The 19,051-nt window shown below is 43.7% G+C and overlaps 1 protein-coding gene across 4 annotated transcripts in view; it reads right to left on the bottom strand.

Moving 5' to 3' along the window:
• Positions 1–5,396, bottom strand: part of MAP7D3 (MAP7 domain containing 3) — a 56,829-nt gene extending 51,433 nt beyond the window's left edge. For all 4 annotated transcript variants that reach the window (XM_066249069.1, XM_066249072.1, XM_066249070.1 and 1 more), the window contains exon 1: positions 5,135–5,396. In XM_066249069.1, the coding sequence (XP_066105166.1) occupies positions 5,135–5,195 (61 nt within the window). In that variant the 5' untranslated portion in view covers positions 5,196–5,396. The remainder of the gene's footprint in view (positions 1–5,134) is intronic.
• Positions 5,397–19,051: the final 13,655 nt, after the last annotated feature.

Here is a 19,051-nt window from a genome sequence, read left to right as displayed (position 1 = left end):
AATGTCAAATCATTCTATTGTACGCCTGAAGCTAATACAATATTGAATACCAACTTCTCTTAAATTAAAAATAAAATAAACTTCAATAGGGGTGAAATATAAGATGAGCACAATGTGAGGGAAAGAAAAATTAACATTCTAGGGTGCTACATATACAAGTTATTACAGAGGATTTCCTGAAATTTTTAATTCCATATATGGTTGTTTCTAAGATGCCCCACAATACTGGGCATCTTCAGGAAGAATCTGAAGAATAACAACGCAAAGTCTCTTCTACCTTGGGTATAAAAGCACAAGAAATATGGCCCTCTGATACTGCACACAGTTCTGGTTTCTAAGTATCAAGAAGAATAGAATGCTGAAGATGGGCAGTGAAACTAATTACAAGAACAGAAAGAAGTGCTGTCTCTGTTCTCACAGAATGAAGGAAGGAACTCTGAGGTGTTAGCTGCCACCAGTGAAAGATACCTGCCACCCATTTCACAGAGTGACCCTGAAAGTAACGTTGCAATGGCCGCCATAGGGATCTCCATTTCAAAAGGGAAAATGGATTTTTGTTTTTACCCCAGAGACCTAATAGTTCATATAATATATGAAGATTAGACTCTTTTCATCTTCCTTAATAATTCAACTGCTGGCAATTCTGTAGACCACAATGTCCCTTCGAATTTGAGTAGTGTATTAAGAAAAATTCTTACATAATCTATAAATTAAGCCCTCCTACATACCCCCTTTTCACTTACAACATTTCCACGTGAGCACAAAGAAAACAAGTTGTTTTTGCACGTTTGGTTTCTTAGAAGTCCTAAGGAAAGTCCATATTTTGGCCCAATTTAGCTGACAAAAAGGACAATTTCTTTCAAAATGCCCAATTTTATCAGATTTATAGATATTTTATTAAACAGAAGTAACCTCAGAATTAGCTGTGGTGGCAATAATGAACCAAACCACACGAATGTGAATGTGATAAATGACATCAAATCTGATTTTTAGATCTTTATATACAAATTCTTACTGGCAAGAAATACATTCACCAAAAAGGAAAACTCTAAAAATGATTTTAAACATCCGGGCAGTGGAGAAAGCCTTCATGTCTGGACTGAACAGAGAGAATGTTTTATTCAACTCTATGGAATGAAGGGATTTATTTACCATTTATTTTAAAGTACCAAGAAGTATACTACAGTGTTTCTGTGGTTCTTGGACTAATTCTAAATCCAAACTAAGGTTAAACAGTTCCTTTCTCTAGAGATCAAATAAGAAAATGCGTACAGTTTATTACTAAAACTGATTTATGAATCTTAATCTACATATTTACAGTACTTTCCTAAAAATTGCCTTAACAAATAATGGACACCACTTCACAAAGTTCTTTTCACTTGTATTACCTTATCAAATTATCATAAAAATCCTATAAAGTGGATATTACTGTTTTTGTCATTTTTAACAGATGAGAAAACTGAAGCTAAACAGAACTGTCCCAGGTCACACAGGTAGCAGTGAAGCCAGAGCCTGACTCAATTGTAGACTGAGAAGCAACTTTACTTTGAAATATTACATAAATACCACTGTACAAAGCCACGTTAACCTCTATATGACTTCCTTCATTATTCCCACCCCAGCTACTTGTAAGGTTACTCATTTAGAATATTAAAGAAAGAAATTAAGATGTAAATATATAAAGATGATTCAAAATGAAATCAATAAAATATAAATATATAGGTTTGGACTTAAAATACACTTTGAAAAATACAGCAGTGGAAAGATTTTAAAACAAAGCATTTATCTTTTCTTTTTTATTTTAAAGAAAGCACATTATGCTGTGGGTAAGACAGGACTATGTTTAAAGAAAAGTGTAAAAGACATTACAAGAAGAAAACCATTCTCCCAGGGGGAAAACTTACAATCACTCATCTTATCTAGCCTAATATAAGGCTCAGAATGAAATGAACCAAAAATTACTGCCACTGGAGTGCCAAAGTAAAAGCATGCTTACATTTAATAGGTTTTTAAAAGATATTACTAAGATTTTGAAGCCCCTTTCGGACATAAAGCATTTTAGCTCATTACTGTCTTCAAAACAGTGGAAACATTCTTCTTCTCTTTGGGCGCCCGCGCCCCCCGCACACGCACACGCGCATGCGAGCGCGCGCGCGCGCGCGCGCACACACACACACACAATCTGTGTCATTAGAGGTCCGCTCCACTACTGCAAACAAAATGCAAGAAAGGAAGAACACTTAATGACAATTAGTTAAGAATGGTGATAATCGCCTGACCTGTGGTGGCTCAGTGGATAGAGCGTCAACCTGGGGACGCTGAGGTTGCCGGTTCAAAACCCTGGGCTTGCCTAGTCAAGGCACATATGGGAGTTGATGCTTCCTGCTCCTCCCCCCTTCTCTCTCTCCTCTCTATAATGAATAAATAAAAAAATAAAGAAAAAATCTTTAAAAAAAAAAAGAATGGTGATAATCGTCCTAAGGCTACATATAAGCACAATCGTCCCAAAATGTTTAATCCCATTATTTTGTTTTGTTTTTTTTTAAATCTATTTATTTATTTATTCATTTTTTTAGAGAGGAGAGGGAGAGACAGAGAGAGAGAAGGGGGGAGGAGCTGGAAGCATCAACTCCCATATGTGCCTTGACCAGGCAAGCCCAGGGTTTCGAACCGGCGACCTCAGCATTTCCAGGTCGATGCTTTATCCACTGCGCTACCACAGGTCAGGCCATTAATCCCATTATTATATAATAATCACTCCATACTTATTCAGCAATTCTATATCATCTGCCACAGATGTTGCTCTTGATTTCCTGAGAACCCTAGCTGCCCATGACCTTTCTTTCCCAAATCCTTTCTTCAGTACTAACAGAAATATTAGATCACATAAACTAGCACTTTTACTAGTTAGAAAAGGGTGTAGACTGCAAAAAGTGAACAGGTTTTTTTTGTTGTTACAAAAGGGCTATGGCTGCCTGACCAGGCGGAGGCATAGTGGGTAGAGCATCGGACTGGGATGCAGAGGACCCAGGTTCCAGATCCCGAGGTCGCCAGCTTGAGCATGGGCTCATCTAGTTTGAGCAAAAAGCTCACCAGCTTGAGCCCAAGGTCGCTGGCTTGAGCAAGGAGTTACTCGGTCTGCTGTAGCACCATGGTCAAGGCACATATGAGAAATCAATCAATGAACAACTAAGGTGCCACAATGAAGAATTGATGCTTCTCATCTCTCTCCCTTCCTGTCTGTCTGTCCCTATCTGTCCCTCTCTCTGACTCTTTCTCTGTCACAATAAATAAATAAATATAAAAAAGGGCTATGGCTGTGGCAGAGAACGAGCATACTATGAAATTAAGGGGTACAGATGAGAGATTTAGTGCTACTCACCGTTATTCGCACAACAGAATAAAAAGAAGCAACTACCAGAGTGGGCAAAAATATTTCACTGACTCTTTGTCGCCTTCAGCAAATGCTGAGACCAGGAGGGCAGTTCTGGTCTAGCATGTAATGTTTCAATTTCTAATAGAAAATGGGCAGCAAAGTTTTGTGTTAAGCCTTTTTTGCCTGACTTTTAAAGTTTCTGATTTGAAATATGGTCAATTTAAGCAACTATCCTCACAAGACTTTCAAATGCTTGTCACCATTCAATATACAAATGTTATCCGGAATGCTGGTTAATTTAATTGTAAAGCCAGGGGCTGCAGCCGCCATCATGGCCATTCACATGCAGGTTCTCATTAAATTTGGGCAGGCGGTAAAGAAATGGCGGAGTTGGAGGATGGTGGGCCATTCTGTTTATTGGTGTCTCACGAAGACAGGCAAGCCACAGGAAAAGCCAAGGGAAAGCAGAAAACCTGCTTTTCCCATGGAGGGCAAGGGATCAGGGAGGAGAGAAAAAAGAAATTCTCGCGCACCTCTCGGTGGTGGGGGCAGAATCTCCCTTCCAGTAACATTAGCAAGACAACAGCCCCTCCCAATCAGGAAGGCGACCTGCAACCTGAGACCACTATATCTGCCATTGCCCATCCCCCAATGCAAACTATAAGTGAGCCAACATATGCATATTTACAAACTTATTTGACCAACATTAATTCAATGATATAAACTAATGTCAGAGAGTCTTAGGTGTCCAAAAGCAATAAAAGCAATCTGAAATTTATTGCAAACTGTCTTTTCGAGACAGAAAAGTTTTTTTCTCCCGACGGAACAATGAAAGTGTATTTGCTTCTGGCACATTCTTTGGCGAGTTAGTTCAAAGGGTTCTGAAATAACATAATGCCTCCCAATCGCAGCCAATTTAAATGAACTTTTCAACTGCAAATGGGAAAAAAAACCCTAAAGATTTCAATAAAAATCAATGAGACAGTTTTATTGAGAATTGGCGGAAAGCAACATCCCACAAGCAAGAAATACTATCCTGCTCAGGTAGTGGAACAATCTCCTGGGCTAAGCAAAGCGCTTCCACATTTTACAAAATTAACGATTTGGAGGGAAAACGTTTTGGTGATGGGATAGTTAGGGAGAAGCGCTCTGATTCAATTCAGCAAGATGTCCCACGGCAGGTGACCTCTTGGCGAAGTCCTGTGAATCAAGAGAAGAGAGCCCAGTTTCCTTCCAGCTCTGGCTCTCTTCACCCGACTCTGACCAGGAGGATGGCAAAGGTAAGCTTTTGGAGCGAGGCAAGGGAAGCGAGCTTGGGGAAAAAAGCCGAGCGCGAGCGCGAGCGCCCTGGACAGAAGGAAAAGTCCCAGCGCTGGTGCCTGGACGGGCCGCCGGAGGCGGTCTTAGCGCACCGGGTCCCGCGTGACGCCCGCATTCCAGCGCCGGGCGCACGGGCGCACGGGCGGACGCAGTGTGCCCCCCGACAGCAGGCAGGTCCAGGGTTCCAGGCCGCCCCCCCGCCTTCCGCCCTCGAACGCCCGTTGGTCCCGTTGGTCCCGTCGCGCCGCGCTCGAGCGCTCCGGCCATTGGCGGCGCTGGCCTCCCGTCCCGCCCCAGGGGCTCCAGCGGGGGGTGGGGGGGCAACTCTGGAGGAAAGTTTTCTGGCATCCACCGCGCGGTTTCTACGGTCTCCGCAGCCGCGTCCGGCGCAGCCCAGCCCCGCACCCTCCTCCCCGGGAGAAGCCGCCGCTCACTCACCCCTGTGTTTCCGCATCCCCCTCAGGCGGGTCCGGCCGCTCTTGGCGGCGCGCTCCGCCATCTTCTCAACTGTGAAGACCTCAGCCCCTCCAGGCGCCCCTCCAGGGGCTGAGGTCACAGTGCGCAGGCTCCCGCGCGGCCGCGGCTCAAGCCCGACCTCGCCCCGCCCGCCTGGGACCCGAAAAGTGGGCAGCGCTGCTCTCTGCCCACCACGTCGTGACCTGCTGAACTGCGATCACCTCTCCTAAAGAAACCGCCCCCTACGTTCTGTGCTCTCCCGGAACTCCCATTGTGGGGGCCAGCCAGTCATCACGCGGCTTGGCCATCCAACGTTCCTTTTCTCCTTTCATCACTTCTGCCTAGCAACGCAGTAACTAACTTTCCTTCCTTCCTTCCTTCCTCCTTCCTTTTTTCACTCATTTCTAGGGAGTTTGTACTGAGTAATTCCTGGGAGCGCTTGAGTCATGAGTTTACTAGTCTTTGAAACACAACAACACAAAGAGACACCCAAGTTCGGGGAAGAGGCTCAGGGAGAGGTTGGGAGAGAGAGAGAGAGGTTCCTGTGGGATGCTAGGAGCTCGATCATGAGCAGAGATTTGTTTAAATCGCTATAGAACAAACCATGGTACTGTTAGGTCTCAAACTAGAGGGGATTATCTTTAGGGTGCTTGGGGGTCTTCAAAATGAAGTAGACGACTTATTTGCATTAACCGCTCCAGACATTGGAGGAGACCTTTGGAGTTTGCAGAACGTTTTTCCACTCACAATGAAAAACTTCACTGGCTGGATGCGCCTTTGAGGGGAAAACATCACTTTAACAGGTGCTTGCCTGTGCAAAGTGGAATCACCCCTTTATTAGTGTGGTGGGACACATGGTTGTGGGAGCAGTTTATCAATGCGGTATAGATATGGAGCAGGGGACCCCCAAATGAGGCAGGAGACCACTTGTGAGATGAACAAGTTGATGAGCTCCCCATGGCTCAAAATTAAGTGGGAGTTGTAAAATGAGACAACTTGAGCCTGACCTGTGGTGGTGCAGTGGGTAAAAGCGATGGCCTGGAATGCTGACGTCACTGGTTCGAAACCCCGGGCTCACCTGGTCAAGGCACATATGGGAGTTGATGCTTCCTGCTCCTCCCCCCTTCTCTCTCTCTCTCTCTTTCTCCCCCCTGTCTCCTCTCTCTAAAAAATAAACAAATAAAATCTAAAAATAAATGGGACAACTTGATAACAGCAAATACTTACTATGTGCCAGGTACTGTTCTAACTGCATTACATTTCTTAACTTATTTAATCTCCCTAATACCTTGTTGCGTAGGTATCATTATCTCCCCCATTTTATGGATAAGAATAGTGAAGAAGAGAGAGGTTAAGTAACTTATGCAGAGTCCCACAATTACAAGAACAGAACTGGAATTTGAATTCAAAACATCTGACCACAGTATCCATACACTTAGCCTTATGCCACATTGTTTAATGAGATTTCAGATATAATAGTATATAATTAATAAATGATTAGTATGCACAATGCATAAAGATCTAAAAAACACATAGGAAAAAGACAACCTTCAAAAAATGAGCAAAAGACATACACAGGCCTTCTACATGAGATAAAATACAAAATGGTCACTGACATAAGAAACGATGGCATAAGAAACGGCAGTCAAGAGAATACCAACAAAAACAAGATATCTTGTTAAAACTACAGCTTTGGCCTGACCTCTGGTGGCGCAGTGGATAAAGTATCAATCTGGAATGCTGAGGTTGCCGGTTCAAAACCCTGGGTTTGCCTGGTCAAGGTACATATATATGGGAGTTGATGCTTCCTGCTCCTCCCCCTTCTCTCTCTCCCTCTCTCTCCCCTTTCTAAAATGAATAAATAAAGTCTTTAAAAGTTAAAAAAAAAAACAAAAAAAAAACTACAGATTTGGCAACAATTAAAGAACAGACAATAAATAAGTGTTGATGAGGCTATAGATTAATATTAGTGGGGGAAAGGGTTGGCATTGTAGCACCAAAAACCCTGCTCCTATGTATGTACCAGTGCTTTGACTGACCTACATTATAGTAACCATGTTTACTAATATGGCACACATGTGATCAAGGTGCCAGCAAAGCATGTGTATTACACACACACACACACACACACACACACACACATACAGATTCAGCTTTGATGAATTTATCTGGAACTTCACAAACAAAATCTAGAAAAATGCAACATCGCCTTTGGAGTTTTCTTGCAAAAATATTGAAAATGTTGAACCCACTGTTAGATGTTGAACTTACCTATTAATGAAGTCACATTCAGACAACTGCAGACTGTGGCACTTTCTACAAAACACTTGGCCTGCCTGAGCAGGCGGTGGTGCAGTGGATAGAGCGTTGGACTGGGATGTAGAGGACCCAGGTTCAAGACCCTGAGGTTACCAGCTTGAGCATAGGCTCATATGGTTTGAGCAAGGCTCACCAGCTTGAGCCCAAGGTCGCTGGCTCGAGCAAAGGGTTACTCGGTCTGCTGAAGGCCCATGATCAAGGCACATATGAGAAAGCAATTAATGAACAACTAAGCTGCCGCAACGAAAAACTGATGATTGATGCTTCTCATCTCTCTCCATTCCTCTCTGTCTGTCCCTATCTATCCCTTTCTCTGACTCTCTGTCCCTGTAAAAAAAAAAAAAAATTGTTAAAAAAAAACACTTGGCCTGGACCTTCAAATTGTTAATGTCATGACAGATTAAAAACAGGCATCAGGGAAGTGGTTCAGATCACAGGGAGAGTATAATACACGATCTTTGATTGGAACCTAGATTAAACCAAAATCAGGAGCACTTATTATTGGGACAATTGGAAAATTTTGAATATAAACTTTATATTACATGATCTTATTATATCAAGGTCAAATTTCTTGGGTGTGAAAGTTATATTGTGGTCATCTAGGAAAATGTGTTCTTTCTTAAGAACAAATGCTGAAGAATTTAGGGGTAAAGCATCATAATGTCTGAAACACTGTCAAGTAGTTTAGAGAGAAAATAAAAACAGCAAATATTATAAAATGTTAAAAATCTAGATGTTACAGAGAAGTTGATTTTACTATACTTTCAATTTTTCTGTGTGTTTAAAATTTTTCAAAATAAAAAGTTGGAGAATTTTTTTAAATCTAGAAATATTGTCTTTAGCTTACTCATATATATCATCGCTTTGAAAAATGAAATTTGACTTGGAATTCCATACAGAGTGGAATTCTTTTTCATATTTAACGTCTCTAAAAGCCTTTATCCTGACCAGGTGTGGGGAAGCAGGGATGATAAGAGGTCTACCAAAAAAGAAATACAGTTTCAGGATGTGCTGGGAGCTGAATGAGGAATTCAAAAGTGTTGTAAGAGCTCAGCAGGATGAGAAATTGCTCCTGGGTGAGGTGATCTTCCTGGAAGAATTGGCACTTACTCTGGATCTGAGGGCCAAAAGAAGGCAATCTCTCTTAATTCTGGCCCATGGTAGCTGAGTGAAGAGATGGGCTCATCTGTGCACAGATATTTCCAGTTTCTCAAAATAAGCTGAAAATCTGGATTTTAATGTAAATTATCTTATTTTCAAAATGATGACATTAAAGGTTTTGTAAAAACATGAGACAGGGCAAATAAAAAGGATCAAATATCTTATTCAGTGTTCAACTTTCCCAATTGTTTTATTTTTTTTGTGTGTGTAGGACCAGGAGCCGTCATCGTGACCATTCACATGCAGGTTCCCATTGGATTTGGACAGTCGGTAAAGAAACCATGGAGCCAAAAACTGGTGGGCCATAGCCTTTAATCCTACCTTGCACCCGGCGGGCAAGTAAAAATACACACTGGGCTCCAAAACCCAGTCACACTCAGTGCTCACAAAGCCACTGACTTATCCGAGTTTCCTAGAATCAAAGGTTTCTAGCTCACCAGACTTATTCTCCTCAGTTCCCCATCTCTCCTTCCTTATCCCAAATACAAACTCTACACAAACTGGCATCTCACTCAGCACTCCGCCATCTTGGCTGCTTCTCCTGGCCTTCTCCACGTGGCCTCCTCCCGCTGTTGGCTCTATTCTCTCTGCTCTCTCATGCTAACCTCAGGAACCAAGAGAGCAAACTCCTGCTCCGTTCCCATTTTATAGTGTAGAAATCCAAACCCTTAATCCAATATACATAATGGGGAAGTCTCTAATACAAAATCACTTCTATGAGGCATGATAGGATTGTACCACCTCACACCAAAAAGGGTGGGACAGGCTTAATCCCGAAACCAAGCCTCAGGCTACAACAATTCTCAACACACATTAATATTACCTGGGCAATGGCCTCTTTAACAAAGTGAGCATAATACACTCTATCCGCCCAACAGTGTGTTTGAATAAAAATACAAACAAGATCTCCACAGGCATTGATATGCTGTTTAAGTGTCTTTTAACCTATAGAAAAACCTTGCTTTCTCTCTAACATGCCTGACAGATCACTGTGAAGTTTAGCATTCCTTCATTCATTCAGTAGGTAAGTGTGACATTCGAATAAAAGCCATAAAATACATTAATGGGCTTGGGAAAATAACTTAAAGGGAACTGGTCCAGTAAGTACAGCTCATTCCCGGAATAGATGAGACCAGACTCCCAGGATGAATAAGACAGATGAGTCCTAGAGATAGGGAAGTCGTTAGACTCCCAGGATGACTAGGAGCTGATGAGTCCTTGAGATAAGGAAGTCGTAAAAACTTCTAAGATAGTTAATGTGACCACATCCTAGGGGATAGATAGGGACATTTCCAGCTGGGGGCTTTCAACTGTATGACTGGTTACTAAGGCACATGACTAAAAATTTAATTTGGAGGAGCCAATTGCTAAACGCCAAATTCGCTTCTGTATGAACTGCTTGCTTGCTACGCTATAAAAACCCCTAGACTGTAGGCGCTCGGTGTGGCTCTTGTGACTACCACTTGAGTTCACCCCTGCGCAGGTTTTATTTTCCTTTGTTTTGTTCTCTTTTTCTCTTGGCCATAAAACTTTGTCCGAAACTCTCCAAACGTCTCCAGTGTTTGTTTTACCTGGCGAGTGCAACAGTAAGTCATTCAATAATTTCATTTTTGAGAGAGAGAGAGAGAGAGACAAGAAGAGAGAGAGATGAGAAGCATCAACTCATAGTTGTGGTACCTTAGTTGTTCATTGATTGCTTTCTCCTACACTTCCCTCCGGTCAAGACCCAGTCGAGCCAATGACCCCTTGCTGAAGCCAGCAACCTCAGGGTTTCGAACCTGGGTCATCAATGTCCCAGGACGACACTCTATCCACTGCACCACTGTCTGGTCAGGCTCAATGAAACTTTTACTGATCACCCACTCTGTGCCTGGCATGTTGGGGAGAAAGAGACAGGGGAGAAGCACAGCCCTCCATTGATTCTAAGTTAATGATTAAACATCAGAGCCCCCTTAGAAAGATGTTTCCTTGGAGCTAGAGAAGCTCCCTAAGGAGCCACCATGAGACTGTACATTTCTCAGAAAAACGTTGGAACTGACAGATGCCAGCTTGGGGAGAGTGAGTCTATATGCTGGAGCCAACTGACACTCAGAGCTGGGGAAGAGCCCAGGTGGCTCCTCCCCTCTCCTCCCTTATTTGGAAAGTACATGTTACTTAGTGAGCAAAAAAGAATTGGAATCTTCACTTTTTTTCCTCTGCTTGGTTTTCCCCCCTTAAACTTGACACCAGCAGGAAAAAAAAATTCAGAAACCACAGTCATAATAGCTCTAGGAACGTTCAGGGTTATTTTTTTTTCCTATTACAAGTTTTTGAAAATTAAATTCACATGTAATAAACACTGGACTTAACCAAGTCTAACAAATTTGCATTTAAACTGCTGCCACCACCACAGCGTTGCAGCCATGAGCTGACTCCCCCTCTCCATCCTGAACTATCTGGCAGATTCATCCTTCAAACACACAGTGGAGACAGAGCTCTCTAGTGTGTCATTCTTTCATTTCTGACTTTTGCCTCACATCTCTTGCAACTTGACTGTGATGTCGGGGGTCTGGACTCATCTTTTACCAAATCTACTCATATTCTCTTGTCTTCTTCAAAACCTGCAGTTTGCTCTCTTCTAAGTTACAGACTAACATCAGGCTCTGCTCATTTCTTTCTTGCTTTATGGCAACACACTTCCTAGCTCAGAAATTCCCACTGCAACATGAGCTCCACCTCACCCCACTCTGCCGCACCCTCCATCCCTCACCATCTCTCTCTCCTCTCCCCCTCCCTGCTTCCCCCTTTCCTTTGCATGGAGGACCCGGGCGTCCTTGCTTTCTGAACCTAAGGAGCCCTTGGTCTTTCTTGGGGTAGGGTGAGGGGATGATTCTCATGGCCTGGGCTCATCAGGGTGGGGGCAATGAGCTTCTGAGGAGTGAAAGAAGAAGCCATTACCACCAGTTAGAACAGTATTTCTCTCCAAATTGTAAATTCAGATAAATGTCAGAGAAGGGTGTGATGGCAGCCCTGGTGATCTGCTTGGAGCAGTGAGTGACTCTTAGATAGTAAGAGCTGTCATTTGTCCAGTGCCTACTTGATGGCAGGCACAGTGCTAAAGATTTCTTTTCAAATTTATTTATTGATTTTTGGAAAGAGGGGAGAGAGTGAGTGAGAAAGAGGGAAGAGAAGCTGGAAGTATGTACTCATAGTACTTGCTTCCTGTATGTGCCTTGACCAGGCAAGCCCAGAAATTTGAACCCGCAACCCCAGCATTCCAGGTCAACACTTCATTCACTGCACCGCCACAGGTCAGGCAAGGTTTTTACATGAATTATTTCACATAATCCTAACCACAACTTTATAAGGGAGCATCTGTTATCATCTCATTTTAAATATGTGGAAACAGTCTTAGGGAGATAAACTAAACTGCCCCAGGATTCAAGCCCATTCACATGTAGTTGTCCTCCTACTGAGTCCCTGGATATACCAGGTGCTGAGTCCTAGTCCACTCTTAGTTTCTAACTCATTTATTTTTCTTCTTAATTGATCCAGTCTCCACACTTAGACTACTGAGCCTTTTCAAAGGTGTATTTTTTATAATTGGTAAGATCTTCCCACAACTACATCTCTTCATCCAAGGATCAGGATAGCTTTCACTTAAGCCTTCAATAGAATTGACTCAAACTATTCAGTAAGAAACTATTGAAATGGGTGTTTAATAAATCTTGCAATGAGATGAATGCGACTTCTCTTACTCAGCCTTCCTTCTGGAAAAGCTCAGCAGAGTCAGTAAGTGCCGAGTACTCCGAACTGCCTTCAAATGCATGTGTAAATGAAAACATGCCATGGCTATTGCACTATTTATTCTGCAATTAATATTTATAGAATGAATAAAAGAGAGTAACAAAAGCTCCCAAATTACTGAAGAAAGAAGAAATGAAAATATTTTGAATGGCTACCGGTGCATTGAAACGGTTCCGACTTAAAATTATTAAAAGGCAAAAAAATGTTCTCATTTTTTCCCTCTTGACTTCAGACAAAGTAGAGCACATATGGACTGTGCCTTCTTATTCTAAATAGAGGCCTGTAATATACAGGAAGCTTCAAAGGGTGACAAAAAGCATAAAATACAAAAGAATGCCCTATAAGAAGCATCAGAATGGTTTGTAAAACACGGATTTCTGGGCCCCATTCCCACAGTTTCTGATTCTCTATGTGGTATTAATTGTATAACATATACCTCTGCCTGATCAGGTGGTGGCACAATGGATAGATTGTTGACCTGGGGTGCTGAGTACCCAGGTTCCAAACTCTGAGGTCGTTGGCTTGAGAATGGGGTCATCAGGATTGAGCGTGGAATCATAGATGTAAAGCCAATAGCCACGGCCACCATCACAGCCGCCTGGCCTATGCAGGTTCGCATTAGATTCGGACAGTTGGTAATGAAACAATGGAGCCAAGAACAGGTGGGCCATTAGCTTTAATCCTAGCTTGCACCCGGCGGGCAAGTAAAAATACACACTGGGCTCCAAAACCCACTCATTTAGTGCTCACAAAGCTACTGACTTATCCGAGTTTCCTAGAATCAAAAGTTTCTAGCTCACTAGCCTTATTCACCTCTGTTCCACATCTTCTCTCTGCACAAACTCTGAACAAACGGCTTCTCCTTTAGCATTCTGCCATCTTAGCTGCTTCTCCTCCCCTCCACGTGGCTTTTCTCTGCTCTCCTTTCTCTGCTCTCCTCTAATGCTAATATCAGGAACCAAGAGAGAGCAAGCTCCCGGTCTGTTCCCATTTTATAGTGTAGAAATCAAAACCTTTAATCCAATATACAAATAAGGTGATAGGTACATGAATTCACCAGAACTTCCAACTGCCTTTTTTTTCCAACTGCCTTTTTGATGTTCCACTTGTCTATCTGACCCCACCCTCACTGGACTATTGCCCCCTAAAGCAGAACAGTTCTAGGAAGCTGGTCGACCACCCCAAGGAGAAGCATTCCAGGAAGCCGAAATCGTAGGACTGCAGAAGGGAGCATACCAGAATTGCTGACTCAACACACACTTGCTCAAAGCTCTCTCCCACCTTAATAAATTTTTGCCTCAGAGTCTGTTTCGGTGCCCTTCTCCCTGGAGAAGTGCCTGGCAGGGTTCCTTTCATCCTTTCAATAAAGCCTGTTACTCTGGTCTTTTGGACTCCCATGGATTCCAACATCTGGTGCCAAAACCCGGGATAGGGTACTAATCCTTCTTTGCCGTCCAAACTTACAACCAGGGAAGCAATAGGCAGTGGCAGCTCGTCCCAAGCTTACTCCCTGATTCTGTTTGGATGTGTAATTGTAGGTTGATTGGCTGGCAGTTTGACCCTGTCCCAAACCCCTGCCAGACCAGAAAGGTAAGGAATTTCTCTCTCCCCTTCCTCAGTTGGCCTCCAAATTTCTCTCTAAAAACATCCCTTCTTGGTTAGACGGTTTTGACTTCAGACCCCATATCTACGAGTGGTCTGCCTCTACTCCTTTATGGACTTCTACGAAAGTCTAGACGCACCTAGCCTGGCCCCTCTCCTACGTCCCGGTATGTCTGCCTTGTGGTGACAACCTCCTGTCTGAGACTCTCTTTCTACGGAGATTTTCTCCTCTTGGAACTGTGACTGAAGGTGGGGACGCCCCCTTCTCTCACCAGTCTCCTCTACTGTGGGCTCCTTTCAATCCAAACCATCCAGCCAGACTCCCCTCGGAACACAGGCTCCTCCCAATCTCAGGCCTTAGAGACTACTCCTCTACTCCTTCGGGACTCACTCTACTCTCTGGGGTTCACAGTTTGGGAGGTCTCTACTCTAGGTGGCCTGCTTCTACGGACTTCCTTGAAAGTCTAGGCACCTAGCCAGGTTGCTTTCTACTTCCATTACAATATATTAAGAGATCTTGACAATTTCTGCCACCAGACAGGGAGGGCATCAGCGATTCCTTACATGCAGGCTTTCTTCTCCCTTCGCTCCTGTCCTTAATCTCTGTGCCACATGTTCTACACGCAGGCCATTTTTGGCCAAAGAAACCTCACCTAAAACCTCCGCTCCTAATCTTTTCTTCTCCAGGGACTCCCAACTCTCTCTCCCTCTTACCTGACCCCCTGGGGCACCCCTCTCTCGGGACCCCTCTCTGGTCCCTCTGCAAATTTCTCTTCCCTCCAGAAAGCCCCCTCTCGTCTCTTCACTAATTACAGACAAGTGGCTCTGTCTCTTTTTCTTCTTTGACCCATCCCCCCACCCCACCAGCCTTCCACTACCCCTTGCCCCCTCCCCTCTCCTCAGATCTCTAAATCTTTTTAACTCCTCTGACCACTTGGTGCCACCACCAATCCTCCTCCTCCTCCTGCAGATTCTGACCTTCCTTCTTTCCATCTAAGCTGTTCACACTGTCTGTCCTTCTGCTTCCTCTCTTCCTTAACTGCGTCTGTTTCTAAAGCCTTAAACCAATAATGACCCACCTCTTAAATCAAGGCTTACTCATCCCCACGGACTCTCCCTGCAATACCCCCATCCTTCCTGTTCAAAAACCTTCAGGGGCTTATCACCTTGTACAAGACTTACACCTAATCAATGAGGCGGTAGTTCCCCTCCATCCAGTAGTCCCTAATCTTTACAGGTTACTGTCACACATTCCCTCAAACATCACTCACTTCACAATCCTAAACCTCAAAAATGCGTTCTTTACCATTCCTCTACACCATGATTTTTACTTTCTGTTTGCATTCACTTGGACTGATCCGGACACTAATGCAGCCCAGCAACTTACGTGGACTGACTTACCCTAGGGGATCAAAAATAGCCCACACCTGTTTGGGCAGGCACTAGCAGCATCTAAAAACTAGTACTCTCTTACAATATGTAAATAACCTACTCCTCTGCAACCCCTCCCTGCCTGCCTCAAGGAGACGCACTGCCACCCTTCTTAACTTCCTCACCATGAAGGGATATCGCGTCTTCTCTACTAAGGCTCAACTTCACTCTCAGTCTGTAGTCTATCTAAACATCACCTTAACCCCCACCACCTGAGGTCTCACCCTAGATCAAATTCAGACCCTCCGCAGTCTCCAACCACCTACCACAGCATATCAAATATTTTCTTTTCTCAGTCTAATAGGCCTCTTTAAACACTGGATTCCCAATTTTGCTCTTTTAGTCAAGCCCCTCAGTGAGATCTTCTGAACATGGCTTTTAAGGTCTATAATGACCAAGAAAGTAACAAAAAGGGCAAATAAGGCCCAAAAGAGGTCAGAAAATACCAGCTTTTGGCATATGCTCTTAAAGGCTCCAGCATCCTAAAGGACTTCATAGAATTCCATCAGGGCCCTACTCCAGAGTAAAAGAAAAATCATTGAACTGAAGCCTGCCAGGCTTCCTGGCCCCATTAAGGAACACATCATTGCTGTGAAAAAAGGGACACAAGAAGGTAAGCTACCCCCTTGCTCCATGGAGGGAGGGTTCAGTCTCTTCCAGCCCTACTCCAGCTACCTGTGACCTGACCATGCCCAGCATGCTAGGAATTGCCAGTGAAGGCCCAAGGACATTGTTCACAAGCCTAAGGTATTTATTCCAAGTAGCAAATAATCTGATCTCATTTCTTGTAAACACAAGGGCCATCTACTATGCCCTGCCTGAATATTTGAGTTTTATTTATCCCTCGCAGATCTCTACTGTGGGTATTGACAGTCTGATTTTGTTACTTTCTCTTTTTTTTAGTTAAAGTTTTGACTTAAACTTTAACTACAAAGTATAGAAATGTAACCATCCTTTCCCTAAGTACTTGCAGGATTTATAGGTTACTCAGCAAACTGTTCAAAGACTGTCCAAGAGGTGCTTCCAGCAGTACATCACCCAAGGACTGACTTTCACGTGGACAGGTCCATCCACCATGATCTTGACAACTCCCATTGCTGTTAAGGGCATCTCTTTCCTCCACCCTGACCATCTGTAGCTCAGAAACAGAGAAACAAAACCAACCCCTTGTTCTTCTATTCTCCATTCACCTCTCAACCTGCCTCACCCAATCAAGGGCTTTCTACTTGTGTGGGCTTTCTACTTATGTGTCTTCCTACTAATTAGACAGAAACCTGTACCCTAGTCTATCTCACCCCAAATATCAACCTAATCCCACCCCATAAGCCTCTTTCAGTTCCTAGTACACTACCCATAAATGTAAGGGCCAAATAAGCTGTACAAGTAATCCCTCTTCTTCTTGTTTTAGAAATCTCTACAAAAGTGGGTCTAGGAGAAGGAGGGACTGGCCACTGCACTGTCTTATTCTCTCTCTCTCTCTCTCTCTCTCTCTCTCTCTCAAGCTCAGCAAATTCGTAAACATGGAATCAGTGTTTTCACAGAAACTGGGTGTCTTGACTGTTGCCTTTCATTAGTCCACTCACTCTCCTATTTATTTTTCTAACTTTTGAACTCTGCCTCTTACATTTGCTCACTAGTTTCTTACAAAACCGCATGCAGACCTTCACCAATCAGAAAATTGAAAAAATCTACCTAACCCTACATACCAACCCTAAAACCTGCCCTCGCAAAACGAAAAATATGAAACCCTATAAAACATCCCTAGTCCAACTGCCCCAGGGAGAGGTTCACGAAGGAGGCCCCCAATAGGGATAATAGCAGGAAGTAGCTCCAGAAGATGGCCAGTCCGAGACAAATCTCCTTCCTGAACCTCATACCTTTTTTTCTTCCCCTCACCTCTTTTTTTCTTTTATCATACCACAGAGTTGAGAAATGATAGATACATAAATTCACCAGAACTTCCAACTACCCTTTTGCTGTTCCAGTTGTCTATCTGACCCCACCCTCACTGGACTGTCGCCCCCAAAGCAGAACAGTTCTAGGAAGCTGGTCAACCACCCCAAGGAGAAGCATTCCAGGAAGCCGAAATTGTAGGACTGCAGAAGGGAGCATACCAGAATTGCTGACTCAACACACACTTGCTCAAAGCTCTCTCCCACCTTAATAAATGTTTGCCTCAGAATCTGTTTCAGTGCCCTTCTTCCTGGAGAAGTGTCTGGCAGGGTTCCTTTCATCCTTTCAATAAAGCCTGTTACTCTGGTTTTTTGGACTCCCATGGATTCCAACATAAGGAACTCTCTGATACAAAGTCACTTATCTGAGGCATAATTGGATTCCTCATGAGAGTGCACCACCCCACATCATGCAATCAGTCAAGGGTGTAGGGAAAAGCTTAGTCTTAAACCTAAGCCTTACCCTGACCAGGTGGTGGCGAAGTGGATAGAGTGTCCGACTGGGATACAGAGGACCCAGGTTCGAGATCCCAAGGTCGCTGGCTCTAGTAAGGGGTTACTCAGTCTGCTGAAGGCCTGCAGTCAAGGCTCATATGTGTTGTGGACCATAAATGGCAAAAAGCCATTGTTAGATTCCAGGCTTAGCAAAAAGCTAAGTTCTCCCCCCTTCACCTCCATATTGGCTATGATGCTGAGTATTTGCACCCACTCCACTTGCTTCCTTGGGTTACTGGAAGCAATATACATGCCCTTCCTCTGACTCTTTGTTTGTTTTCGGATGTTGGTAGATTTCACTAGTGCATCCTGTTTTATGCCTTGGGAGAGTTCCTGTCTTAGCCTTGGATGTGTAACTTTGTATCAGGGTCCTTGATTTGCATATGGCTATATAATAAAGCAAACTGGGGTTATGGGGCACTCGGATACTACCAGACATGTTGAAGTGTCCTCCCGGTCCCATCGTTTTTGTTTTGATAAGTGTGTTTCCTTAATTCCGCACCGTTATTAGGAGCTGTGCTGGTCCGCGGCACATATGAGAAAGCAATCAATGAACAACTAAAGTGATGCAACGATGAATTGATGCTTCTCATCTCTCTCCATTCCTGTCTGTCTGTCCCTATCTATCCCTCTCTCTCTGACTCTCTCTCTGTCCCTATAAAAAACAAACAAACAGAAAAACAACTAAGCCTTAGGCTATAACGACCTGGCCTACTTACAGCCTGTCCCCCACACCCAATGCAAACTATAAGCAAGCAAACATATATCATATTTAAAAACTTGCTTGACCAACATTCTACCCCTTTTGCTTGCTTTACAATCTAAAGCACAGGTATTCTGGCACAAGGAAATTAGGCACATTACACAAATTACAATAGCACAAATCATTCAGTTTCAACAATTACAAAGGTACATTTCACCAGTCTCTGAGCACTTAGCCCAAAGCACAAAATGTCCCTGGCCTTCTTTCTAGCCATGGGAAAAGCTTCCCGGGGCAGGGGAGTGCTTCCAGCAAAGCTTCCCCCCACCCCCATTAGGGTATTTCACATTGTCCAAAATCCTTAAGTCCATCCAACAAAGGAGCCAGTGCCCACTACGGTCATAGTCCAGGAAATCAGTCCATGCACATGGGGCCTCAGCCTCCCCCCTCATC

The sequence above is a fragment of the Saccopteryx bilineata genome, chromosome X, assembly GCF_036850765.1.
Source record: "Saccopteryx bilineata isolate mSacBil1 chromosome X, mSacBil1_pri_phased_curated, whole genome shotgun sequence".
NCBI lineage: Eukaryota > Metazoa > Chordata > Mammalia > Chiroptera > Emballonuridae > Saccopteryx > Saccopteryx bilineata.
Note: the sequence above shows the minus strand (reverse complement) of the source record. Positions and strands in the feature narration are given on the sequence as shown.